The sequence below is a fragment of the Hyperolius riggenbachi genome, chromosome 6, assembly GCF_040937935.1.
Source record: "Hyperolius riggenbachi isolate aHypRig1 chromosome 6, aHypRig1.pri, whole genome shotgun sequence".
In the NCBI taxonomy this organism is placed as follows: domain Eukaryota; kingdom Metazoa; phylum Chordata; class Amphibia; order Anura; family Hyperoliidae; genus Hyperolius; species Hyperolius riggenbachi.
The window spans coordinates 299,538,511-299,565,966 of NC_090651.1; the positions used below are offsets into that span (position 1 = coordinate 299,538,511).

The 27,456-nt window shown below is 40.2% G+C and overlaps 1 protein-coding gene across 1 annotated transcript in view; it reads left to right on the forward strand.

The window, feature by feature from the left end:
- Nucleotides 1-27,456, forward strand: part of LOC137522175 (otogelin-like) — a 245,595-nt gene that overhangs the window by 75,756 nt on the left and 142,383 nt on the right. Inside the window, exons 32-47 of the mRNA XM_068242207.1 lie at nt 3,492-3,530; nt 5,301-5,381; nt 13,744-13,834; nt 15,316-15,365; nt 15,938-16,092; nt 16,213-16,339; nt 17,012-17,186; nt 18,732-18,832; nt 20,046-20,264; nt 21,760-21,934; nt 23,374-23,451; nt 24,197-24,249; nt 24,580-24,724; nt 24,819-24,929; nt 25,549-25,690; nt 27,097-27,240. Of these exons, the coding sequence (XP_068098308.1) occupies nt 3,492-3,530; nt 5,301-5,381; nt 13,744-13,834; nt 15,316-15,365; nt 15,938-16,092; nt 16,213-16,339; nt 17,012-17,186; nt 18,732-18,832; nt 20,046-20,264; nt 21,760-21,934; nt 23,374-23,451; nt 24,197-24,249; nt 24,580-24,724; nt 24,819-24,929; nt 25,549-25,690; nt 27,097-27,240 (1,886 nt within the window). The remainder of the gene's footprint in view (nt 1-3,491; nt 3,531-5,300; nt 5,382-13,743; nt 13,835-15,315; nt 15,366-15,937; nt 16,093-16,212; nt 16,340-17,011; nt 17,187-18,731; nt 18,833-20,045; nt 20,265-21,759; nt 21,935-23,373; nt 23,452-24,196; nt 24,250-24,579; nt 24,725-24,818; nt 24,930-25,548; nt 25,691-27,096; nt 27,241-27,456) is intronic.

Here is a 27,456-nt window from a genome sequence, read left to right on the forward strand (position 1 = left end):
CAGGATCAAGATAGATGAACGTAACACAGACAAATATACAATAAGTATGTTTTCCTAGCGTATTACAATTACAGCTATCAATGAAACTATTTGTAACGTCTGACTAACATATGTATATATCGGCAATGAACCGATATATGACATAAGCAGGAACACTGACTAGGACTGGAGTAATACAGGGAACAGGACTCAGAAGGAATTGCTATCTCTTCGCAGAGATGAACGCAATCCACAAACGGTAACAGAACAGGATTCAGAAGGATTCGTTATCTCTTCGCAGAGATGAACGCAATCCACAAACAGAACCAGGAGCAGGGTAACTAACTCAGCACGGGTGATCACGATACGCGCAACCTACCAAAACGTGCTGGAAAGCTGACTAACTGCACACAGGATTGTGTGCAGATTGTGGAAGAGTCATGAGTACTGGCTAGGCTGGACTCAGAAGTCAGCAGGACCTCTGGATTCTCTGCTGAGAAATTTGTGCAGGGCAAGGTTAAGAAAGTATCAGTGGCTTCTGTTTTACTGGGAAGTAACACTGAGTTATCCATGGTACAGGGTGGAATTGCAGGAACTTCAATTTCACACAAAAAGAGCTCAGAATCACCTGCTAAATCAGCCAAAGGTGCTGAAGCAGGCGGGTCAGAACGCCAAATTTGCGAATTCGGAGTCACATAAAAATCCTCCAAAATCAGTTCCCACACATCAATCAATGGAGCCACAAAGTCATACCTACACACACCAATCTCTATTAGGTTATAGGCCGACTTAATGCATGCATTCAATACGAATTCACTTTTTGCACTGTAAAATTGACAAAATGAACTTGACTCATTCTTCCATTCACAGACCAGGGCTTCCATCTCTCCCTTCTCGAATGGGGGATCCCATGCATACTTAGCTAAACATTCAGGCTGATCACAGTTTGCAGATATGATTGTGGCAGGGACATGTATTGGGTTAATTAGCAGGTGATTGGCAGAATTCTTATTCTTAAGAATCTCCAATACCTGTAGCAAGTGTTGAACTGTAGTGTATGCAAACTTTCCTTGCTTCACAAATAAGTTGATTTGTTCAATACTCTGTAATATCTCCTCATAATCATACTCAGATAATTATTTTAAACAAAAATCTTTATTTTCCCTAGCCAGTGATGAAAGTTCATTAGTAGTTTCATAAGTCCATTTAACTCCCCTGAAAGACAATTGCATTTCATTATCTGTTAATGGCAGAATCTCATTATAGGTCTCAGTCGCTAAGGATAACGACTCTGCAGATCGGACACGTTTCTTAGAACGTTTGCGTTTTGCCTTAGACCCTGCTGCCTTTGGTGATTTATTCAAAGCTGCAGGAAAATTATCAGGAACACTCTCTGCTTGCTGATCATTTTTGCAAACAATTGAAGGAGCAGCTGATTGGCCTGCTGCCAGGAGTTCATTTAGAGGAAAAGGCAATGGATCTATGCGCAACCAGTTATGGATCACAAACGCTAGAAATTCCAGCGGTCTCTCTTTCAAATCGGAATGATTGAGAACATCAAATGCCCACTGAAACAATTGCCCTTTAAACAAAATATAAACTAGCTGGAGTGCCCAGGTTGAAACAGGAGTCGCTTGGAGATCAGGATTGGCCAGGAACCTGGCACATTCAGAGAAAAACTCATTTTCTGTTTCAGAGCTAAGTTCTTCAAATTTCTTAAAGGAACAGGAACCATAATTAACAGTGTCATACTTTCTGGGAATCCCCCCCACAATGGGGATTGGTAATGAGGTTTTCATAATGTAAGGCTTGGTGGTGTATTCTCCACAGTCAGCATGCAACGCATGAGCTGACGTGAAGGAGGTACACACACTAGCACAAGGAAACAGGCTATCCCTAGTATAGTGGAGGGGAGGACTGACTCCAATAGGAGATTGTGGCGCACAGAGCCGGTGCAGATCCGACAGCCACAAACAATACTTTCGCTATAACGTCTCAGCGTAAAGTAGCGCTGAGCGCATAAACCAGAACTGAGGAGATCAGGACAGGTAGACAGAATGAACGCTTGCTAGCTAGCCGCTACTTAGTGACAGCCGGCGTCCAAAACAAGACAGACTGGAATGAGGCAGCCAATGCGTTTGCAGCGATGGCGTGCCTCACAAAGACAGGACAGGATAGTCAGGAAATAGCAGGATCAAGATAGATGAACGTAACACAGACAAATATACAATAAGTATGTTTTCCTAGCGTATTACAATTACAGCTAGCAATGAAACTATTTGTAACGTCTGACTAATATATGTATATATCGGCAATGAACCGATATATGACATAAGCAGGAACACTGACTAGGACTGGAGTAATACAGGGAACAGGACTCAGAAGGATTTGCTATCTCTTCGCAGAGATGAACGCAATCCACAAACGGTAACAGAACAGGATTCAGAAGGATTCGTTATCTCTTCGCAGAGATGAACGCAATCCACAAACAGAACCAGGAGCAGGGTAACTAACTCAGCACGGGTGATCACGATACCCTGCAACCTACCAAAACGTGCTGGAAAGCTGACTAACTGCACACAGGATATAAACAGTTCGTGTACGTATACATCAGCGACACTGATGTATCAACGTAACACGAATACAAGGAAAATAATAAACGTGCTGGTATGCATATATATTGGCAATGAACCAATATATGATGCAAAGACCAGCAAAGTATCTTTAGAACAAGAAACACGATCGGGGGCTGAAGCAACAGCAAGACAGGCTTAAACTGAAGCTATGAAAACCTGAGGAGTCCTGCAGGAAGCAGATCTTTATACTGAGGTCATCCAATGGGAGCAGACATGCAGATTCCCACACAGGTTAATGATAATCAGTCACAAGCTGACAGCAGGGAAAGGCAGACAAAGCTATGCAGCTTGCATGGAAAGAGATCAGAACTGCCTGAGCTGCAGCACTACTACTTCCAGCAATACCTGCTGCAGCAGCGATCATGACAACACCACTTTGCAGTTATTTATTTGTAAAAAAAATGTTTGGAATCATGTATGAGTTTCGCTCCACTTCTTACGTGTACACCACTTTGTGTTGGTCTTTCATGTGGAATCCCAATAAAATTGATTCATGTTTGTGGCAGTAATATGACAAAATGTGGAAAACTTCAAGGGGGCCGAATACTTTTGCAACCCACTATATATATATATATATATATATATATATATATATATATATATATTTTATTTTTATTTTTTTTATTTTTTTATTTATTTATTTATTTTTTTAAATCCTAGCAAACAATTTGCATTGTTTTCTAGTGTCTTTTTCTCTATTACAGCAATTTTGCAGGAATCCCCTTATGACTTATTGAATTGACATTTCTAATTTACTGTTTAGGATGAATAGAGATTTTGCTTAAATATGTCATTACTTTACACAGGTCAGATTAATGTTACACTTAACAATGTATAGACATTTTTCTGATATACCTTCTTATGTAATCAATGCAGGAGGCAAATCTGACAACAGCAAAGAGTCATCTGAGAAAGGTGAGAAGACTTTACTGTTCCAAATGTAACCTCTGTACCTAGTAAGGCTCAGGGGCAAACACAGGATTTTTAAGGGGGGGTTCCTGAAAGGTCCAGAAGCACGTATGTCCCGAGTGCTTCCGAATACAGGTGGCTCCATACTGCCCATGCACAAAAGTGCGCTGGCGTATTACGGAGCTGCCTATCTTTGGAAGTACTCAAGGACACTAGTGTTTCTGAGGGCTTCTGGTAGCAGCAAATGTGAACGGGGTACAGCGCTGGAACAACTCCCCAAGAGAGGAACAGGAGATAGACTTAGTTTGGACAATTCAGTGGAATATGCTACATAGTTTCACATAGCGCAAGCGATACCCATATGATGCAGGGATATATGCATCTGCGGAAGATGTCGGCGCTACATAAATACTAAATAATAATATTTTGCCTCACCAGGATTGCACTTTTATGTAGCTTTCCTGTAAGACAAGAACACACAGTCAGCTCTAGGGCAAGAGGGAAACAAAGGTGAATGAGGGAGGGCTGGTGCACACCAAGAGTGCTTCTGAGCGTTTTTCAAATCAACAGTGATTTGAAAAGCGCTTGGCTAATGTTACCCTATGTGGGTGTTCCCACAGCAGCGTTGTGATTTTTTCAAAATCGCAGGTATACTGCATGTAGCATGTTTTTGAGCAATTCATTCAAAAATCGCTCTGAAAATCACTTCACAAAATCACACTCACAAATTGCTAGCGATTGCTATTGTCATTTTGGCATTGCACTAGCCCAGAGAGAGGAGTGGAGAAATTGAGAATAGCCTGAGATGGAGCAGAGAACTTATCTGTATTGAAGTCCCACATCACACAGGCTACTTGCCTGTAATCGGACTCCTGTCCCTGTCAGTCTCTCACACAAGTCAGAAAGATGCCCTCCTGGAGTCTAGGGACTGTCAAAAACTTTTCAGCTTGTTATCCACACCTTATCCACACATGCAGTCATTATAACAATGGGGAGAGACCAGACAGATGTTTGCCCACAGACCCTGAGTCCAGGCAAGCTCTGCATCATGCTGTGCATATTTACCAGCTTGCCTGCACTCTAATTTCATCATGTCTGACACTTCTGTGCTGTGGAGAGTCCAGGACTCCATAATCAACATTCTCTCACTGCAGGCTGCATCTTCTTGTGAGGGTTGTGAGGGAAGCTCGGCTGCCTCTCTCATTCCATTAGCTGGAGGGAGGCACCAGAAGTAAGAAGGGAGGGAGAATGAGGCTGTTTATATTATGCGGGCTTCCCTGGCTGAATACACAGCTCAGTGCAGGGGGGAGGTTCCAGACACCCGAAATAGCCCCCTGAGTTCGCCAGTGAGGCTGGAGCCACATTTGTGTCTACATAAACTGCCATGTTTTGTTTCTGCATTTAGTGCCCATATTAATGCCTGCGTCACCCACCAAAGACACACCACACACACATATATATATATATATATATATATATATATATATATATATATATATATATATATATATATATATTTTTTTTTTTTTTTTTTAAATCCTAGCAAGAAGTTTGCCTTGCCTTTTTTTCCTGGTGTCTTTTTCTCTATTATGGCAAAAAAATTTGTTGAACTTATTAGCATGGACCATACCTTCGTACTATAAATATTGTGAATTTTTAATGTATTTTTTACTTACTCTTTTTACATTTCCGTTATTGTAGAAATAATCATAGCTAGTTTAGCCTGCTGTATTTAATAGAGTATCTAATTAAAATTATATTTTATGGTTCAAAAAGGACATGGTAGCCAAGAGAGCCAGGACAAGAACAAAGGAAGTCAGGAATCATCTAATGAAAATAAATCCAAAGAAGTGAACGGTAAGTTCAATTTCTGGCATAAATGAAAAAAATGAAGTCATTGAATTTTATATCCATTTAGAAAATATAAATATATTGGTGGTGGCTGTCCTTGTTGACAGATCCAGTAACACCCGCACACCCATGGTAGGAAAACTGGGCTTTATTAGTCAGGGAAAGTTCTGAGCCCTAGAAGAAAGCTATGGTTATTAGTAGTAAAAATAGCAGACAAGAAATATATTATAAGCAAGAAATGAAACTTTTTAAGCTGAGACAAGTGCAGTCTACACTATAGACTGGGGAGAAACACTGCAGTATAAGGCAAATAACAAGAAAATTAATAAAACAGTTAGTATTCCTGGAAAAAAAAATTGATGGGTGGTATAAACCTCTGTACACTATCTGCCCATTTGCCAATAGTGAACTATCCGAAAGACTACTGATGGTGAGGCCCTTCAAGGTATTATTGATGTGCCCAGTCTTCAATAAAAGGTCTTTATAAATCAATAATGAAAAGAAAACAGAAAAGATTGTCTTCCAAAAATTCTCAATCAGTTCACAAGGGGTAGATGGGATGTCCTATTGAAGCACTTGAAATGGTATAGAAGTGGGATCCGGCTGCAGATAAGGTGCAGTAATAAACAAAAGCTTCTCACCACTGTTATCCATAGAAGGATCTCTGGGCTGGAGGCAGATCATCTCCTGGAAAAGGGGTTGTTAGAAGGCATGAGTGCATTTTGATGATGACTCCTCCAGGCAGGCTTCTGATGTGGATCAGTAGCAGATATATCCATCAGCAAGTGCAACAGGGATTTCGCTTACCCCTCTGCAACATGGCTAACACGATACAACACTCTACTCCCTCTGCAAGCTAATCCTTCCTCTCCACTTGTGCCCATGCTGTCCAGTTAGGGGGAGGGAGGAAAAGCAGATCAAGATTATTAGGCTGAGAACTTAAGACACCTAAATGTATCACCATTGAAATTAAAATTGTAAGGGTCATAGGCAGCAATAAAAAAAAACTCACAAGAGGGTAAATGTTGGAGGGTAAGATAAGTTATTTATCATCTTTTTCTTAAAGCAAATCTGAACTGAAAATAAATGTTTGAGATAATTATTTGTAAGTGTAGTACTAATGATAAACACATTAGTAATATAGAATAGAGTCTCATATTTTTTTTCACTTTAATGGCTGAATTTTTAGGACTGCATTCTAAACAGCAGCCATGACAGTCTGATGTAAAATAGGCTTCATTCAGCTGCAAAGCAAACAAAAGTAATGACCTTTTGAATTTTTCAGTTCTACAGTGTTCTCAGCAGTGTTTTCAGTCAAATAGAAGTGTTTTACTTTCTATTTTTCAGTTCTGCAATGTTCTCAGCAGTGTTTTCAGCTAAATAGAAGTGTTTTGCTTTCTATTTTTCAGGACATCAGGCTTTATTGAACAAGCTGTTCAACAGTCTCATTTGCATATATAGCAGCATTAGTATTTTATTTTCTTGCAGTACAGGAAAATAGAAAGGGACTTCAGACAATTTCTTAATAGGACTAGTACCATATCTACCAATAATCATCTCATCATGTTGCATGTCAGTTCAGGTACACTTTAATGATATTTATAATCAACTTCGAGTTATGTGTTTGGAAATATTATATACACAAATCCATTCCTTGAGATTTGTATTGCCTTTTTACATTTGTCTTTGCCAACGTTCCCAATACTAAATATTTTGGTTCTTATCATGACAAGTACTCTTGTTTTTACTTTCAATTTTGATCTTTACAAAAAATCTAGTTTGTAAATATGAACCACTTTTTACATGCTCCTAATGAAAGAGATGCAACTAGGATTAGTGATAAAGTTGCACATTTTAATCTATTGTTATTTACATTTAAAAGAAGACAATGGAAATTCTTCCTTTGAAGACATAGATTTGGACAATGGCATAGTTCCAACTAATACCCCAGAAATCACTATAGAGCCGATAATCATTCCTCAAACTGCTCAGTTATTATATCAAGATAACACAAAAGGGCCATCAGGAGTAGAGCGTAAGTAGATACTTCAGATTCCAATATAGCTGTAATTATTTTAAATATTCTGTTTATTGACAATTACTTTGTCACTATTGTATTATAATGATAATGACAACGTGATGTGTATGTTGGTGTACGGTGTCAGGGGCGTACGGTGTCAGGGGCGGTGTCAGGGGCGTAACTAGACATCACTGGGCCCCCCTGCGAAACCTTGGATGGGGCTCCCCACCCCCTCGCTTTCTGCACAGGAAAACTGAGGACCAATGTGTTTTCCCCATGCAGATAAAACACTTAGACTTAAAGGAAACATCAGGTAATCTATGCTACCCCTAGATCTACTTACACGGGGCTTCCTCCAGCCCCTTGCAGCTGACAAGTCCCTTGTCGCAGCTCTGCTCCCAGTACATACATACACACACAGCCGTATTATTTTACTACATGAGAGCACATGCTATATGGAGGAACAACAATGACATGCTGAACATAAGATATAGTATTCACTGTAACTTTGGCAAAACATTAAAAATGTCACTGATTGATACTGTTATTACAGGATCTTAGACTCTGTATGAGACAAAAGCTCTTAACGAGGCAGGGACAGTCAGACATCAATCTTACCCATTCCACTTTGTCCAGAAATTAGACACCATAAGATCACTAGCCTGTGTGTGATAAGAATCTAGGAATCTCTTCTGAGGGAAGGTCTACAACTTTTTTTCAACGGTGACTGCCTTGTTTGTAAAGTTGTACATGAAGTCATCAGAACTCTCCTGCAGTGTGAGACAGATGTTTTTTACGAACCCTAAGGAGCAAGGACAGTGTACACATTCCAAAGTGTGTATGATTCCTTATCTGTGTGGTAGACACATGCAGTCAACATGACAATGGTACGAGAGTAGAATACATTTTCTCTCCATGCCCTTAGTTGTCAGTCTCTCAAACTTTTTCCCCCATGGGGCGCCCTGTGGCTTCTGGGCCCCCCTGCGGAGGCATCCCTTGCAGGGTCTATTGTTACGCCCCTGTACGGTGTCCACAAGCAGGCTGTTTTAGATCCAAAATCTACAATCAAAGTGCTTATAGGGCTTGGAATTAGCACTTTTGACATCTATCACTTGAAGGTAATAAGATTGTTTGAAGAACAGTCAGGCTAACCAAGCACGACCCCCCCCCCCCCCCCACCCCTCTCCCTTCCTTCCTCACTCTGACTTGCTAAATTGCTTGTAAATCCAGAAGACTGTTCCTCTTATCTTTTATCACTTCTGGAGGTAGAAAATATTGCATAGTGATGTATAGTTTTCTATGATAGTTCTTGTTTCTGATTATATGTTGTATGCACTTATTGGATTTTTTTATTCATTTGTTGCTTTGTTTTTCTAACATTAACTTTTACTTCATATTTACACTGTTCTTTTAAAATCTAAATACAAGAGAGTGATTGATGTTTGGATATATAGTAACTTTTTCAATAATCAATAGCCGTTTGCTAACCTTCTTTTGTAACCAAACTCACTATTGCCAGCAAACAGTAGATATGATTAACCTTTTCCTTGCTAATGAGAAGAAGGATTATTAGAATGGGAATGGTGGGACTGGGAGTGGTTTATTGCAATACTAATATATACATGGTGGCAACTAATAATGGTTTTATTACTTCTGAAGATATTTGGGATTGATTGCATTCAATTCTAACCTGCAGATGGGTAAGCAGGCATTTGATGATATGCACAGTATTAAACCTTGTAGCAGACTAACCCCTCTCGTGTACTTGGACTAAGGAAGCCTGTATATGTAAGATGCAAACTTTGGCATTGCTGTGCACTATTTAACATCAGTTGTGTTTGTGTTGAATTATACAAATGAAGAACCCGGTGAACCAGTTGTGCCTGAGGAGCCTGAGTTGCCTGAACTGCCCATTGTGCCAGAGGAGCCTGAAAAGCCTGTTCAGCCACCAGTGCCTGAGTTACCTGAAGTGGCCACTGCACCAGAGAAAACTGTATATCCCACTGAGCCAGAAGTTCCTGTAATTAGTGAATCTCATGAGAAGCCCACTGTGCCAGAGGAACCTAAACAACCCACAGAGCCAAACGTTCCTGTGGCATCTGAGTCTCATGAGGAGCCCACTGTGCCAGAGGAACCTGAACATCCCAAACAGCCAGAAATTCCTGTGGCTTCTGAGTCTCAGGAGAAGCCTACTGTGCCAGAGGAACCTAAACAACCCACAGAGCCAAAAGTTCCTGTGGCTTCTGAGTCTCATGAGGAGCCCACTGTGCCAGAGGAACCTAAACAACCCACAGAACCAAAAGATCCTGTGGCTTCTGAATCTCACGAGGAGCCCACTGTGCCAGAGGAACCTGAACATCCCAAACAGCCAGAAGTTCCTGTGGCTTCTGAGTCTCATGAGGAGCCCACTGTGCCAGAGGAACCTAAACAACCCACACAGCCAAAAGTTCCTGTGGCTTCTGAGTCTCAGGAGAAGCCCACTGTGCCAGAGGAACCTAGACAACCCACAGAGCCAGAAGTTCCTGTGGCTTCTGAATCTCAGGAGAAGCCCACTGTGCCAGAGGAACCTAAACAACCCACAGAGCCAAAAGTTCCTGTGGTTTCTGAGTCTCATGAGGAGCCCACTGTGCCAGAGGAACCTAAACAACCCACAGAGCCAAAAGTTCCTGTGGCTTCTGAGTCTCATGAAGAGCCCACTGTGCCAGAGGAACCTAAACAGCCCACAGAGCCAAGAGTTCCTGTGGCTTCTGAGTCTCAGGAGAAGCCCACTGTGCCAGAGGAACCTAAACAACCCTCACAGCCAAAAGTTCCTGTGGCTTCTGAGTCTCATGAGGAGCCCACTGTGCCAGAGGAACCTAAACAACCCACAGAGCCAAAAGTTCCTGTGGCTTCTGAGTCTCATGAGGAGCCCACTGAACCAGAGGAACCTAAACAACCCACAGAGCCAAAAGTTCCCGTGGCTTCTGAGTCTCATGAGGAGCCCACTGTGCCAGAGGAACCTGAACAACCCACAAAGCCAAAAGTTCCTGTGTCTTCTGAGTCTCTTGAGGAGCCCATTGTGCCAGAGGAACCTAAACAACCCACAGTGCCAAAAGTTCCTGTGGCTTCTGAGTCTCATGAGGAGCCCACTGTGCCAGAGGAACCTAAACAACCCACAGAGCCAAGAGTTCCTGTGGCTTCTGAGTCTCAAGAGAAGCCCACTGTGCCAGAGGAACCTAAACAACCCACAGAGCAAAAAGTTCCTGTGGCTTCTGAGTCTCATGAGGAGCCCACTGTGCCAGAGGAACCTAAACAACCCACAGAGCCAAACGTTCCTGTGGCTTCTGAGTCTCATGAGGAGCCCACTGTGCCAGAGGAACCTAAACAACCCACAGAGCCAAAAGTTCCTGTGGCTTCTGAGTCTCATGAGGAGCCCACTGAGCCAGAGGAACCTAAACAACCCACAGAGCCAAGAGTTCCTGTGGCTTCTGAGTCTCAGGAGAAGCCCACTGTGCCAGAGGAACCGAAACAACCCACAGAGCCAAAAGTTCCTGTGGCTTCTGAGTCTCATGAGGAGCCCACTGTGCCAGAGGAACCTAAACAACCCACAGAGCCAAACGTTCCTGTGACTTCTGAGTCTCATGAGGAGCCCACTGTGCCAGAGGAACCTAAACAACCCACAGAGCCAAAAGTTCCTGTGGCTTCTGAGTCTCATGAGGAGCCCACTGAGCCAGAGGAACCTAAACAACCCACAGAGCCAAAAGTTCCCGTGGCTTCTGAGTCTCATGAGGAGCCCACTGTGCCAGAGGAACCTGAACAACCCACAAAGCCAAAAGTTCCCATGGCATCTGAGTCTCATGAGGAGCCCATTGTGCCAGAGGAACCTAAACAACCCACCGAGCCAAAAGTTCCTGTGACTTCTGAGTCTCATGAGGAGCCCACTGAGCCAGAGGAACCTAAACATCCCACAGAGCCAAAAGTTCCTGTGGCCTCTGAGTCTCATGAGGAGCCCATTGTGCCAGAGAAACCTCAGAAACCCAGTGAACATATTAAGTCAAAATCAGAATCAGAAGAATCCACTTCCTCGCGAGGTAAGAAACACTATACTGTGGAGCTTTAAATATGTATAAAACAAAATAAAAACACATTTTCAATAGTCTTTTAATACTATTCTAATAAACTAATAATTTAATTTCACATTTCTTTTTCTACAGCATTATGTAACCTCTTGGGTCATTTCATACCTTTGCAATGTTTGGGAATATTGTCCTGCAACCTTAACCTGTAGATGGTGGCAGCTATGTATATTTGTAGGTGTATATAACTGTTGGGTAAAATGTGGCTAATCTCTAATCTGCACATGTAAAGAGGAGATGGACTTTACATCTTAATACTTCCAGCACACTAACCGTCCTAACATTCTTAAAATAGGAAAATACAGATATGTGGCATAAATGTTTTGAAATTACCCTGCCCTACTCCATTTAAGTTTTGTTTGTACGAAATTCTACATTTGAAGAACCAGTGGTGTCTGTGGAGAATAAAGAACATTAAATACCCAGTGAGCCAGAAGACCTCCCAAAGTAAAATCCTTCCTAATGCCTAACCCTATCCTAGTATTGACAGACTGCTGATTCGACCTACTGGCCTCTTTCAAGCTAGTCACAGATGTAAGCAGTTTGAGAAAGAGCAATAGGTCAAAACAGCAGTCTGTCGCTACTTTGATGTTATCCTTGTACACTGTGATGTCTCAATAAAAGTTAAAGAGCTATTAATACTTTATGTGGTGCCAGGCCTTTGTGGATTGCATTGGACTGTGACTTGGGTGCCGGGGTGTGGGTCTTGGGCCAGATTGGGTGCTCCTTCAACAATACTGGAATCTAACTCTATCCTAGGACATTATTAAGTCCATTCTGGTGCCTGTTCTTTAACTACCTCCTAAGGTCGAGCCCTAAGCTCTGAACTAAAAAAAATTAAATTGTTTAACCTAACTTTCTCCTATTCTATACCCTGACACTGACCCTCCTAATGCATAAGCTTCACCTCTAACCCTAATTGATATTAAGCTAGCTACTTTCATCTCCAATAAGGATGGTTGGAAATGCCGATTTCTGAATTTGCGGCAATTCCGATTTCCACCAATGCAGATTACCAATCATGCGGATTTATGATTTCTGTTTTCCGATTTCCAAGGAGTCTTTTTTTGGGTAATTGTTTCCGTTCTCTGATGGGCAAAATACTTTTGAGTTGACTCTGCTTTCTCTGATTGGTCCAATGCTTTTGAGTTCTGTGATTGGGCTAAAATTCCCAAGTTGCGATAATGCATCATTTCAGTGGAAATCCGATTTCCGTTTTCTGATTTCCAAGTTCAAATTTCAGTTCCGCGAAATCAGAAGAGCATCCCTATTTGTAATCTCTTTGACTTGTATGACAGCGCTTGGCTATTGTATAGTGTAAGATTTGGTGTTTCGCTAGTCTATATGCTCAGCTATTTAATAACAGATGAATGGTTCCAAAATTCCATGATCAAACAACTAGCATGGCCAAGCTGCACAAATACATTGGCTTTACAGCCATCAATATACCAGCACGCAACTACTTCCGCTACAAACATGTCAATTATATTGAGATCTTTACTGGACATAATTCATGTGATTGCATATGACAAGGACTTAGATGATATGTATAATTTTGCCACTTGATTATTGTTTTTATTATTTGGATGAGAAAAAAAAATATTTAAAGAAAAAGGGATCAAAAAACATTTTCTAACAGTCGGCTACCAGTATTTATGTATTATCTACAGATGTGAGTTTTGCCAGATCCAGTTGAAAATGGATGGATTAGACAGCAGTTATCTGTAGACATTTTAGTAATGACCAAAGCATCTGTGTATATTCAGAATAGTCCCGTATGAGGGTCTAAAGCCAGTTTGTAATGCAAATGGCTTGGGCTGGATTTGGACATTTTACTGCCCAAGGCCCAGTGTTACCAACCCCGCCCCCCCAACCCATCCTGTGCACCACCCATCCTGGGTGCTGTCCCTGTCCCATTTGTTTCCTTGATCCTGAGCTCTCATCTTGTACTCCATTGCTCGCCCCTGTGGAAGCAGGACAGCCACTGACTAGGTTTGTGACTGCCAGCGTTTCTATAATTGGCAGTTTAACTGCCTTAGTGCACCAGCTCACTGCCTGCCCCTTGCTTCCTGGTGCCCTAGGCCATGGCCATGTCTCAAATGGTATTGATTATGGGGTTGCAGTAGACTTCACCAGACCTATGTCACAACATCAGAGACTGCAGATAGTGGCCCTGAATGTCTAGCAAGGAGGCCACTACAGATTTACAGTGGTTTTTTTTTTCATTTCACAGAAAAACCAAATCCACCAGAGGGAGAATCCTGTACTTTTAACAAAAATGTTGTGGCTGATGGAGAGTCTGTGGAGCTTGACTGTGTCACATGGTAAGACTTAGTATCTTCATTGGTTATCTATTCAACTAACAGACTGGCAGCCCTTCAGTCTGTACTGAACTTGCCTTCTCGTTCCTCCTCTGCTTCTCCTCTTTGTCAAATTCTTCATAGGCTGCCAATTAACCTGAGGATCCACTTCAAATGCTTAACTGTTTTTTTTTAATCACTTTTTGTGTAGAGTACTCAAAAGTTAAAAGGCAAATGATTGAAGGAGAAATGCTGCAATTGCTGATGACAGCAACATCACAGAACAAAACAGCGCATAATTCTGCATCACAATGCTTAAAGTGAACCATAGATGAACGCTTTGACACAAAATAAACTTATCCCCCCCCCCCCGATAGATTTTACAAAATAAATACTATACCTGGTATTTTTGCCGCTCTGGTGTGCTTTTTTGTGTGTTTTTTTTTTACTAAAACTCCATGCAAAATACAGTTCATCAGAATAGCATATTATTTAGTGGGCTGTGTGCAAAATGAAATCACCATTTCTAAAAACCTCTTATGACTAACAAATATAGTTAAAAAAATGTTTTTCAATATACCCTTACATTAGCAACTCCTCCTATCTCATCACAGCGCTCTGTGATGCTGCAAGTATACTACAGAACAGGAAAGCAGAGCCAGAAGGGGGCAGGCTTGGGCTTTAAAAGTCATCAGAGAAGAAAGACTCAGCTATAATGATTCCTGAGCAAAGCCAGACTGAATGTTCAGTCAGGGATTTTATCAGGGCTGATAACAAGCAGACTGAGCAGTGAAGGGTGAGAGCAGGGTAGGTGCTCTCTCTAATTTTCCCACTGATATATATATATATATATATATATATATATATATATATATATATATATATATATATATATATATATATATATATATATATATATATATATATATATGCTGAAATACATGAGGGTGCTTCGTCTCTGGCTCACTTTAAACATGGAATTTAAGCGTTGTGGTTCAGAATTGTGCGCTGTTTGGTTCTGTGATGCTGTCATCAGCAATTAAAGCATTTCTCCCTTCATCATTTGCAAATTTTGTATTCAGATTAGTGCAGCTTGAAAATGGACCAATTGAACTTCATTTTGGCCTGTATCAATTGCTCTATTTTCAAGCTGCATACATTTGCATTCAAATTTTGCATAATCCTGCATCAACTTGGAATGATCTCATTGACCATTTCTACGCTCCAGGTGTACAAGCAAATTTAAAAGTTTTGGATCCAAGATGTGTTAAGAAGCAGCAACAATTGCATTCCAGTGCCTAATAGTACCAGTTTCCATTGCCTAAGCTAATAGTACCGATTTTAAACATATGAGAACTTTATCACCAAACTAAATACTCTCTCAAAATCCCTGTACTTATTGAATGATAGAAGAGAAAAATGTGATGGAAACTGAAAAAATAACAATAACTGAAAAAAATAACAATTTACTCTTAATATTGACTGGTACAACTTTTGTGTTTTAGTGAATGCAATAACGGAGCCCTGACCTGTGTCAAAAATCTGAGCTGCCCAGGTAATTTTTTAATGTGATGTATTTATACTTAGCTTCTTGAAAAATGACCATGATACATGAACTCTAATCCCAAGGGCAAATGGCTGTAAACAGCATGGGAAAAATTTCTTATTTTATTGGTTTATCTCCACTTGGGAGATTTTTCCAAAGTTCCTGAACCTAAAACTTCTGTGAGCCTCCACATATTTCATATGAAGTCTGGTGGTCCTGGGATTCACCCAGCTTATTTCATAATGTAATATTGGGACACACCCTACATTGGATGTTGGACTAAAATTAATGTGTGCGTAGTACAGACAGTCCCTCACTTACAAATGACTCCAGTCACAATGCTTCATGTACAAAATATACAATACAATACTGTTATGACATAATATTGCACATTACATTATTGTATAACCTGTTGCAAGTGTAGACGTGTGTATGAGCCTTAAGGCAAGTCGCGTTACAATGCGGCCATTATGCCGCACCACACTGCACAGCTGTGAATGGAGCCTTAGCCAAATGCATGTAATTAAGTGTGAAAGACTGCATGTAGTGACTTTAAGCTTACTCTACTTTTTGTTTACCAGGCATCTGCTCCGTAACTGGTTACCAAATGATTCGCACATTTGATGGCACTCTGTATGAATCTCCCGGCACTTGCAGCTACATTTTGGCTAAAACCACTGACTTTACTATCACATTGAATAATAAACTGTGCTCTGAGCTTGAAAATGATGTGTCGGTAGGTGGCCCACCCCCGTTCCAACCCCCTCCACCTTCCCCACCCCAATCTTTTCTTATCAAAGACCTTTAAAATGAATTTACAAATAAATGATTTATGTGTGTGTTCTTTTTTTTGTAGGATCCTGATGCAGTTTGCATTGAATATGTAGATTTGTACATTCCATCAAAAGCCAGCATTCGTCTGCAGTCCGATGGAACAATCCTTGTGGCAGGAGAGAAGTCAGCTCTTCCTTATTCAGTCTTAGGTATTAAATAGTTACATTTTACAAAGTGCAAAGCTAAACTTCAGGCACAAATGTTTTTGTAGTCCAGAGCGGACAAGAGGCAAGTTTATTTTATGTGTTCATAAGCTCCTTGACTAGCTGATATAGAAGAAATCACCTTCAGGCTTCTTTTCCATGGGCAGCTGAACTGCTCGTTTGTCAAGCAGTTCAGCCTCCTGGCAACAAGGGACATTCGGCTGCAATTACATGTATACATTGGTAACACCGCAGGTGCCATGTTTGACATGTGATAGCGTTACCTGGCGGTAAAATAAAAAATTCATGTTGCATCTGAGGATAACAACCTATGTGCTCAGATGCAATTCCACTGCCCATGCTGAGTGCTAGCTATCACCCTGACAGTGAACGGGAGCAGCTAACAGGCAGTGAATTGACCTTCTTCAGCTGCCCATATAAAAAAGGCCTTAAAACACCTAGTCAGAATTCTCATCACCAGTCACTTCCTAGAGCACAGCTATAACTCACAAATTTCAGTCTATTGGACTCCCTGTAACTTTCTGATTATACAACTGCCATACTATAGAATAGACCACAACAACAGTGACTTACAAAGTATGTCACTTTAGCATTATGAATATGAGCATTGTGAAGGGATTTTGTTTTTCATTTTAATATATTTATAATTTCTCATAGACACCATCACCGTTCTAAGGAGCTCTTCTGTCTTCCTGGATGTGATCAGTAAAGAGTTTACCTTGCAGTTTGACTTTGTTGGCAACCGTTTCTATGTGATCCTTGATGCCAGATACAAAGATTCAACCAGTGGCTTGTGTGGTACCTACAACGACAACCGTAATGATGACTACAGGTAAAAAATAACTTTTTTTCTCATCAACAAAACCAATTACTTCTTTCTTTAGAGAAGTCTAAGCTTAATAAAATGGCAGAAGAAGAATCACACACCACTCCTGAGGTGCAGGACCAAGAAGGCAATCAGAAGAATACGGCACGTCCCCACACACTCAACTGTAACCAAATCCTTGTTATTATTACTATTTATTGTATTTATAAAGCGCCAACGTATTACGCAGTGCTGGACAATAATTGTATGCAATGATACAAAAATGACAGACGTAACAAGGTTATACAACATAGTACAAAGTTATACAAGGCAAATGGTACAAGATAAGATTATGGGCTGGTTAGGTAGGCCCAGTAATATGAGTAATATGAGTACAGGCTGTCATAGGAAAGGAGCACACGATCATGTAGACTACACTAGGGAAGGGAGGACCTTGCCAAACGCGTACAATCTAAGATTGTTTATTCAATAATCATGACACAGATCTATTTCCAATCCATTCCCAAAACGATTTGTTGGTTATGGAATGGATCTGTGTCATGATTATTGAATAAATAAATTTAATAAAAGACCATCTCTAATATTTAAGCTGAAAGCATTTTAGTCAATCTATAAATCCTCCTCCTTCAACAGGTACAGTTGTACCTATATACAGTGGAGAAACTCATGGAGTAGGTGTTGTTTAATGTGTGCAGGATGACCACAGGAGAAATTAGTAATCTCAAATAAAACAATTGTATAGCGCTTTTGGCCCCGTTCACACTGCACGCGTTTCCAGCCACGTTTTGGAAACGCGTGCAGGTGGCCGACACGCACGACATAGAGTGCAATGTCTGATGTTCACACTGCATGCGTTCCGGACCTGTGCGGTCTGGGAACGCATGCTGCACGCATTTTTTGTAAAAACGCGTGGCTGTCCCATTCACTTTTCAGTGATGGGATCAGCCACGCAACGCACACAAACGCGGATGGCGTGCGTTCGCATGCGTTGCATTACGCATGCGTGGCCATTCGCGTTTGTGATGTGAACGGGGCCTTTCTCTTGTTGGACTCAAATCGCTCAAGAGCTGCAGCCATTAAGGGTGAGCTCAAAAGGCCACGCTGCTGTGTTTGGGAGTCCTGCCTTGAACTCCACTATCCAGCCAAAATAGCATGTATTCAGTGATTTGGAGTCTGCAAGGAAGCTGTGGTGCTTACAACAATGTGTCTCCTGAATACACTGGTCCCACAGGATGGAGTTCTTGAAGGTGCAGGAGAGGATAAATGTATTTGGGAAACATACTGCTCAACACAGCATCTGCATTTATAAGTACTGCGGAATATGGCAATTCACACAGGTACAGAGCTTGCAGTGGTCAATGTTCATGTGTACTATGGGGTGAGTTGTGACTGTACAGTACGATATCTATTGATGTCCATAGGGAAGGCAGGAAGTAGATTATCATTGCTCAAATGCACCTAAAGCGTATAATCCCATGAAATGTTTGCTATAGGGACCCAGGATCTATAGTGGTGCCTCTGCTAAACAATTTATTTTTTTATCAATTACAGGAGCTCCTCTGATATGACAGACACTGTCTCCAGTTTATTCAGCAAATCTTGGAAGACACAATTCCAGTGCTCAGAAAATGTAATACCCCCAGAAGACAGAGGTAATAATCTCAAAGCCTTCAGCTGTCTTTACTGTTCTATAATATTTCTGTACATTTGCTGTATTTCTTCATAAGAAAATACAAACTCATTCAAGACAAAGCACACTAGGCAACTGCAGTAACTCATGATTTATCTCTCCTTAACTGACCTAACTCCTAATGGCCTCAATTCACTAAGATCATGCTGGAGATAATAAGGCAAGAGAAAACTTACCTCCACACAGTGAGAGAGTTATCTTATCTCTTCATTCCTTAAGTTACCTCCTCTGTAGTTAAGTTACCTCCTCTGTAGTAAATGTACCTCCTCTGTAGTTATTTTCACACGCAGTTAATTAACAGCCTGTCTTTAACTCTAGAGTTATTTTAAGGATTGAAGAGTTAACTTTAGGTTTGCCTGAGGTAAAATGTTTCCTGAATACGACTCATCACCATGGTGATAACTCTAGAAACATTATTAAAGACAGGAGATAAGCTTAGTGAATTGAGGCCAATGCATCTCTCCTTATTTGACTTAAAGAGGAACTATAATCCAGGATTGAATGCCATTCTAATCAGTAGCTGATACCCCCTTTACAATTTCTCAAGTAGATCATCAAGGGGTCTGTATGGCTGATGTTGTGGTGAAACCCCTCCAACAATGTGATGTCATGACCATGGTTCTGACAGTTTGTTGTCTGTGAACCTCATTGCATTGTGGAAAATAACAGCTTTTTCCAACTGCCAAGTTAGTCATATCTCCCTTTGTGCACAGAACGCTCAGTAAATGAACATTCTGTACAGATCACCTTTCAGAACTAAAGGATGTCACCAACAGTGCTACATTTCAGAATGAAAAACAGGGAGAGAAAATATTTTGCAAACACTGACTAAATAATCTATAATTGAACACTGTAAAAAATAAGCAAACTTATTCATTATGTCATTTTCACTACAGTTCCTCTTTAACTCATGCTTTATCTCCCATTATCTATTTCTCTCATTAATTATCTCTCCTTATTTGTTTATCTCTTGCATTAGCTTTTCTTACAGTTAAGGTGGAAAGTAAGCTTTGTGAATCAACAGCATAATATCCAAAATCAAAAGCTATGAAAATGTTTACCTGATTTTTGCAATATAATTTGCTCTTTATATTCTACATACACATTCTCAATATTACGGATTTGTAAAGTGATATAATCCAACTTAAGCTTTTCCTATTCTCATGAATTCACAGATAAGAAAGTACATGCTGATCTCCAGTGTTCCAGTGCCTTGGACAGCTCCATCTTCGAAGACTGCCTCAGCCTGATCGACACCCACAGCTTCAAGCTTTCTTGCTCTAACAGCTACTACTATGGTGAAAGCTTTGGACTTTGCAATGCCTTGGCCGACTATGCCTATCGCTGCTCCCGTGCAGGAATTGTTGTTTCCGTCACTTCTACATTCGACTGTGGTATGTTTTTTAAACAAGCTGTAGTTTGACTGCTTATCTTTTATTTACTGTATCTTCTTGGATATTGTAATCTTGTATCCTTACTTTGCCCCAACAAAAATATTTGGCAATTAGCCATCAATAATTATTTCATTACTTTTAATTAAAAACAATTAGACAGTTGTGCCAATTAAATAAAACTTTTCAGGGTTCTGAACACTTTCAGAACTTGACCAACATTGCTAGTTGAGTGCAAGAACCACAAGTTCCTTGCAATCTAATTTGTAGTCCTGTTATACCAGTGCAAAAAAAGGTCACGTGACTCACCACCTTAGGAGATTATAAGGTGCTATAATGACTGAGCATTACAATTTCCTTTATTGTTATAGAACCAGGTGTGTTGCACATGTCTAGATAAAATCAGTGTGCCTTATAGTGTAATATCGTCAATCACTTAAATCGTATCTTCTACTTACAAGATTAAAAAAACACTGTTGCATATCATAGATATAGGAACTGGATCCCCTTTCCCTTCTGCCCCAGAAGCCTCTCCTTGGCCATGGCCAACATCACAATGTCCAGTGGTCTGGACTCTCAGCTTGCACAAGTGTGGGCGAATCCTATTCCTGACGTGCCTCATTACGCATTTCGGCGTTTCCACGCCCTCCTCAGATGATACTGGGAAACAGGCATGTAGATTATAAATGTTTAGTGGCTGCTGTCATGGTAACTAAAATCAGTGACACGGCTATGGGGCGGTGTCTGCATTCCGGCTATAGGAAGTGCAGGGTATGCGTAACGTAGTAAGGAGGCGGTAGCCTCCACGGCAACAACTAGAAGGGAGGATTAATGGCATGTTTACAGGGAGGAGTTATAGCTTATATGGATATTGGCCAGACCCTTTAAACTAACAAGTATTTAATCAAACAAATACAAATAAATACCTAAATACATTATCAAATGAATAAATAAATAATTTAAATAGACTGCTTCTATTTATAAACCTTACAATGATATTATTAGCCCAGTTCTAAGAGTACTAGAGTCATATAGCTAGATGCAAGGCTATTGAAAAATGAACGCATTAGGCTGTAATTGGTAATTCTATACACACAATTTCTATCGCTTTTTATACTCTCTGTATTTCACTCATTGCACATTACTGGTTCTCAGCACATCTTTGTGAACTACATCATGGGAACTGGTAACAAGCCATCCACCTTGCATTCAGCAAATTCTGCTCCATTGTAGGAGAGGAAAACTTAAGATATGTAAACATATTAGATAGAAGTCATCCAAAATGGTCGGTAACCACTGCTTCAACCGAGTATCATTCTGATGTGTGTATACACCGTACACCCAATGCCACTCAAGGATTCAGCATGTTGGATCCCTAAGACTCCCCGATGCCCAAGCATGATCAATTGCAATGTTATTTTCACTCCCCCCACCCGCTCCATTGTGCGCATATCATACTTTAATTCTTAAACTTATCTTCATATTATTACCATTTTAGCTCCGGTGTGCAAGGGCAACATGATTCCAATTACTGAGGACACGTTCACGCAACAAGACTGTGCTGAATATTCTGTTACACTCCAGAAGATCACATCATCGGTCCCTCTGAATGAGGCTTGTATCTGCCCACCAGAGCTCTACTATGATGCCTCCTTGGATAGATGTGTTGAAGGGTAAGCAGGGTTGGTTTATCATGCATGTTTAGTCTTAGCAGCAAAAAGGCTTGCCATTTTTCTCTACTTTCTGTAGTTCCCTCTTTCCATTACTGCGTACATGGCTTCTCATAAACCTCTCTTCCCTCCTCTGTTACTTTCCCTTACAATCTGTCCCGCACTCACCAAACCTTCAAATCTTCAAATGAAACTTAAACATTCACTGCTTCAGGTGAGGTGATCTAACTTTAAGAGATCACAGCATGGACCAGCAACATCCATAAAAGAGTATATTTTATTCAAAGAAATGTAAAAAATAGCATCATGTTATTATCACTTTAAGGCTATCTACCCTTGTTGCAGTCCTTATAATCAAGTACAATGTAGGTGGGCTACTATCATACATTTCATACTTTTCCATTGATTCCTCCACATGCATTTGTGCAAGCAGGGAGGTGATTGAGCTGTCCCCACATTGGAAATTTTGATTGTGTGAAAGTGAATGGATTTGTTTATGATGTTTGAGGATCTTCATATGGCTGAGCAGCTTGATAAAGGAAGTTAATGTGTTCACGAAATGTCAACCCTCCAACACCTTTTTTTAAAAATGTTCTGAGCTAAAGGAAAGAGCTATGATATGACTAAAAGGTCAAAAAAGCATACCAACTGTTATGCAATTTATAGCTGCTTTGAATAAAAATGATTTGATGATCCACATGTAATCTTTTTTAAAGATATTGCCCTCTGAGATACTGGAGGACAGGCAGGACCGGTGCTTCCATAGAGGAAAAGGGGGAAATTGCCCCAGGGCCCCAGAGCCTATGAGCCCCCCAAGATGCCCTTCTTCCCCTCCAGCTATGGTGACCCATAAGAGCAGGAATGCTATGTGTTTACTCTGTATAGAACAAGGAGGAGGTGAATATTGGGAACCCCAAAAATGCTTTTTAGAGGACATACGATGGACAACTAATATTGTGTAATGGGTGGGGGGGGATTGGATTAGTCCTGGCAGCCGGGTCAGGAGCCTGGGGGTGATTTAGTTGGACGGAGGGCATCAGGAGGCCCCCCAAGTTACTTTTTCCCTAGGGGCCAATTGTAGCTAGAACCGGCCCGGAGGGCAGGACATAAAAACATTTGGGTTTTTAACCCCATGGCCACCATATTCTTTTTAAACATATAAACTGACCTGTAATATTCTATGTAGTTATTGATCTACCATTATTTTATCTTCTGCTATCCAGTAGGACATTTACTACCAGCCTAAACATTGCCTATTGATTCTCACATTACATCTAGTTTCAAACCTTATCTCCTTATGCTGTGCAGGGTTAATAGTGTTACTTGAAATTGCTGTGTATACCTTGATATTTCATGTATGTACATAGTTAGAACATATTAGCTACATAAATAGTTTTACATTTAGTACAATATATTCAAATCTGTTTTTTGTTGTTTTTCAGAGATTCGTGCCCTTGCTACAGCCAAAATCGCGTGTACCGGATTGGGGAGAGCATTACTCTGCCAAATGGAAAGGGCTGGTAAGTTGTTCTTAATGTTTCACTTGTTAAACTTTTTTCCTTAATCTTCTGTCTACAGTTTCTGATATTAATTTGTTGGGACTTTGTAGATATCTGGGAAAAAAAGGGAGAATGAGAAGTGCTCTTATCATGAAATATGTCAAAATGTATTTGCAACACAATAAACCATTACACTTACTGGAAACTGTAAGATTAAAAGCATCTCAAGGGCTTGTGCCCTAAATGCTGCAGGGTGTTTCCTGCCACAACCGCCATGGCCAGCTGGCATGAGGGAGGCAGGCTGATCGACCCAGCTGGCATGAGGGAGGCAGGCTGTCACCCTGGTGGTCTCATACCAATGACTCACCTGACAAAGGCACAGGCAAGCCGAAACGCGTAGTGACGTCACTGGCACAAGACCACCATGAGACTTTAAATATGTGCAGCAGCCCTCCGATACATTTATGTGCTTCTGAGGAGTCTCTGGTGCACAACATACAAGCAAGATATTTGGCACATGAACCGCTATTATCAGCTTTGGTATTATGAAGAAAACTAAACTACCTGGCTAGTGGCTATATAAATCTTTTTTTATAAATCATCCCCTGTAGTGTCACTGTTTATTTAAAGGACAATAATACACAAGTATGTGAAAATATAGTTAGAATATAAATGTATAAACGTATGAAATATATATTTACACTTATGCAAAAGTCATGCTCTGGTACATAATATTTAACACATGACATACTTGTTTGTCTTCTAGCCCCTGTGAGAGATTGTCACAATGTGAGGAACCTGAAGTCCCTACGCCCCCTGGTAAGATACTCGGATTTTGAGATTTTGATTGTTAGAATCAGCTACATAATATAGCACTGAATGTCCATATAGCCATGTTTGCAAGAGTAAACAGGAAACAGTAATAACCTGATTCTCTACTCTGAAACTGTTCCTATGGAGAAATCATCCTCTTTGGGATAAGAATGGCTTTGTCTCTTTGACCTTCTGTCTGGTGTCAGGCTAACAGCCCGTGATAAGGCTGCTCAGTGCACTGCCTAACATCAATGTTGCTAAATTTACATGCTACCAGAAAGATACTAAGTGTTCCTTTTATTTGCATAAAACTGACTAGCTTTGTTCTGTTGATAGTTGTGCCGACATGTGGTGACAATGAAATGTATTCAGACTGTTTGGTGGGTCATGGAAAATCATGTGAACCATCTTGTCAGACTTTGGCAATACTGGATCAAGCCTGCACCTTTGCTTGTGAACCAGGATGTGTCTGCAAACCGGGGTAGGCTTTCCATCTTTGTAAAGCATGTGGTGTGACAATTAGCAAGGCTATATTATTTATTCTAACTGTTTTCTGACTTCTACTTACCCTCTAGCCTGTTAAGAAGCAGCGATGGAAGTTGTGTAGCTCTGAATGAGTGTCCTTGTTTACACGGGGAGGATGTTTATAACCCTGGAGAAACATTGGCCCATGACTGCAACACATGGTAAGCAAGCTGAGATGGGGTTAGTTTTCAACACTTACCTGGTGTAATAGTGTCAAACAGCTAATTTGTTGAATTACACTCATTAATCTAAAGAAGCCCATGTACAGTAGTACATCTCAACAAGAAACAAGAAGACATGGAGGTCCATAACATGCATTGTAAAATAATATCCACGCTAAATAAATATGAGAGCTGTCTGGAAATTAACATCTGTTTTCAATTAATCAATTATTAAAACATTTTCTTTGTTTTATTTTAGACACGCTGTATCTTCTGATTATTTCTTCACATAATCACCTCCTTTATTTAACCACTTATCATATTTGTTTACAAGGATTTAAATCCCTTTGTTGTAGTAGCATCACAGTTCTTGCCTATAGGTTGTAGGTATTTGTGGCAGTGTGGGCTCCATAATAATGTGCTGAACAAACAGTTACTGGCATTCTGCAGTCATCTAACAAGCAATGCAGGGAGAGTTTAACCTGATAAATGCAAGTTAAATGACACCAAAAGAATACCTGGTGTGGCATAAAAGCAAACGGCGGTTACTTTCTGGATGACCCTCATAGGTGCCCCCAAATGATTGTGCTGCTCATAACTATCTCTTGCTTTATTTCAGCACATGTGAAAATGGCAAGTTTGCATGCTCCACCAACGCGTGTAATAAAGTGTGTAATGCCTATGCTGGATCCCAATTCCTACTGTTTGATGGCGTCTGGAAGACCTTTGCAACAAGAGAGTGTGCAATTACGCTGGTCGAGGTTAGTTGAAAAAAGAGAAAATATTACGTACATAAACCAGCAATGTCTGTAGGTAATAACATTAAGTTGTTTTGTGCCAATGTGTAGCCAAGTTCATAATGTAAAGGGGATTTCAAAGAAACAAGAAAAGGAGAGTAAACAGGGTAACCCTCAACCCTTGCCTAGTTTAAATCTCAATGGTACATTAAAAATGTATAGATGTAACCTATTTTGCCAAACTGTTCAATAAGTCCAATCATTAATTTACCACTTTACTAACAATAAAAGAAACATTTATACTGAGGTATGGGATCTGTTTGGAGTAAGTCTCAGCTTGGAGTGCCAAGTAGCTGTAAAAATGTATTATATAGATACAGTGATAACAAGATGCAATGAAGACTCCTGAGAAAAGTTTAGAAAATTAGGTCCATATTGTGCAATGTGACACTGTATTGTTAAAACCAGAATAACAACAGATCAGTTTAATCAATTACAAACTGGTTTATAAGTCCTCATATTTCAATCATGCCTTTGGCTTATAAGTCTGTGAAACATGATTTGCAATCCTTCCAAAATACCCATTAAATGTCATTGCTGTAAATAGTATTCTCATACAGAGCCAAATCATCCAAATGGCCATGTAGGAACTAGGAAGGTGTCTTGGTCCTAGTGAGATGTCCAGGGGCCTGGCTGTACCTGCTGTAACTCCACTCCCAACCTCACCTTACCAAAAAAAAGACAAGTGGTAAGCAGGAGGAGCCAGTCCTGCTATGTTGCCTAGTTCTCCATCAGTAAGGAGTGAAAATGCCAATATTCTTTTTGCATTAAGTCTTGCAAAAAAATAATGTCAAATTTGATTATCAAGAGAAAATAAGTTTTGGATTTTTTTTTTTGAATTTTTCGCAAATTTTTAAAGTAAACTTTTCGTTTTTCTGCGTTTTTGCAGAAAAATAGTTGTAGTAAAAATATTGATTTTCAGCATTTGTGTGCTTTTCGCCTTAAAAATTTAGTTTTTCTGTATATTTGTGGTAAAAATATAAATTTTCACATATAGGTGAGAAACACAAAAACGCAATAATACAATACATTTTTCGCCTTAAATTTTCTCCAATCAAAAATAGGATTTTCAATGCGAGAATGACTTTGGCGAAAATCCTCAAGCAACTCTGTTCTCGATTTCACCTTGAACTGTCTTTGTTCCTATGGCCTTTTTTTATAATTAGTCATTTTTTTCCTTTGTTGATTAATTGATACATTTCTTTTAAATTTTAAAAGGTCACTCTAACAAAAATGGTTTTCTCTTGTTGCCCCCCAGAAAATATTGTGGTAGACCTTTTACAACAAGAATGTGACACATTTGCAGAAAAATATGTGATAATGTGTTATTCCAAATTACTAGTTTGAAACCATTTGATTTTTCTTCTTAGTCTCAAGATGGTGAGAGGCCCTCATTCAGCGTTGTCATGCAGAATGCTCCTAATGAAGAACTGGGTGGAGCTTTGATGAAGAAGATTATTACCATTAGGTTTGGAGGAACTTCTGTGGTACTCAGTAATGAAGACCCTGTTGTGGTAAGTGCCGTATGGGGGATTTGATATGGCTGTTTTAAAAATAAATAGATTCCAAATATTTTCTTTGCTTGATTGTTTTTAGAGAAGTTAATCTGGTTTAGGCTTTTACCTTGGTTATGTCTAGTAATGAGCACAAAAACATTAAAGTGAACCTCCAGACTAAAAATCTACCCAGCAGCACTGAAAAAGCTTGCTGTTTCTTTAACAGTTTCACAG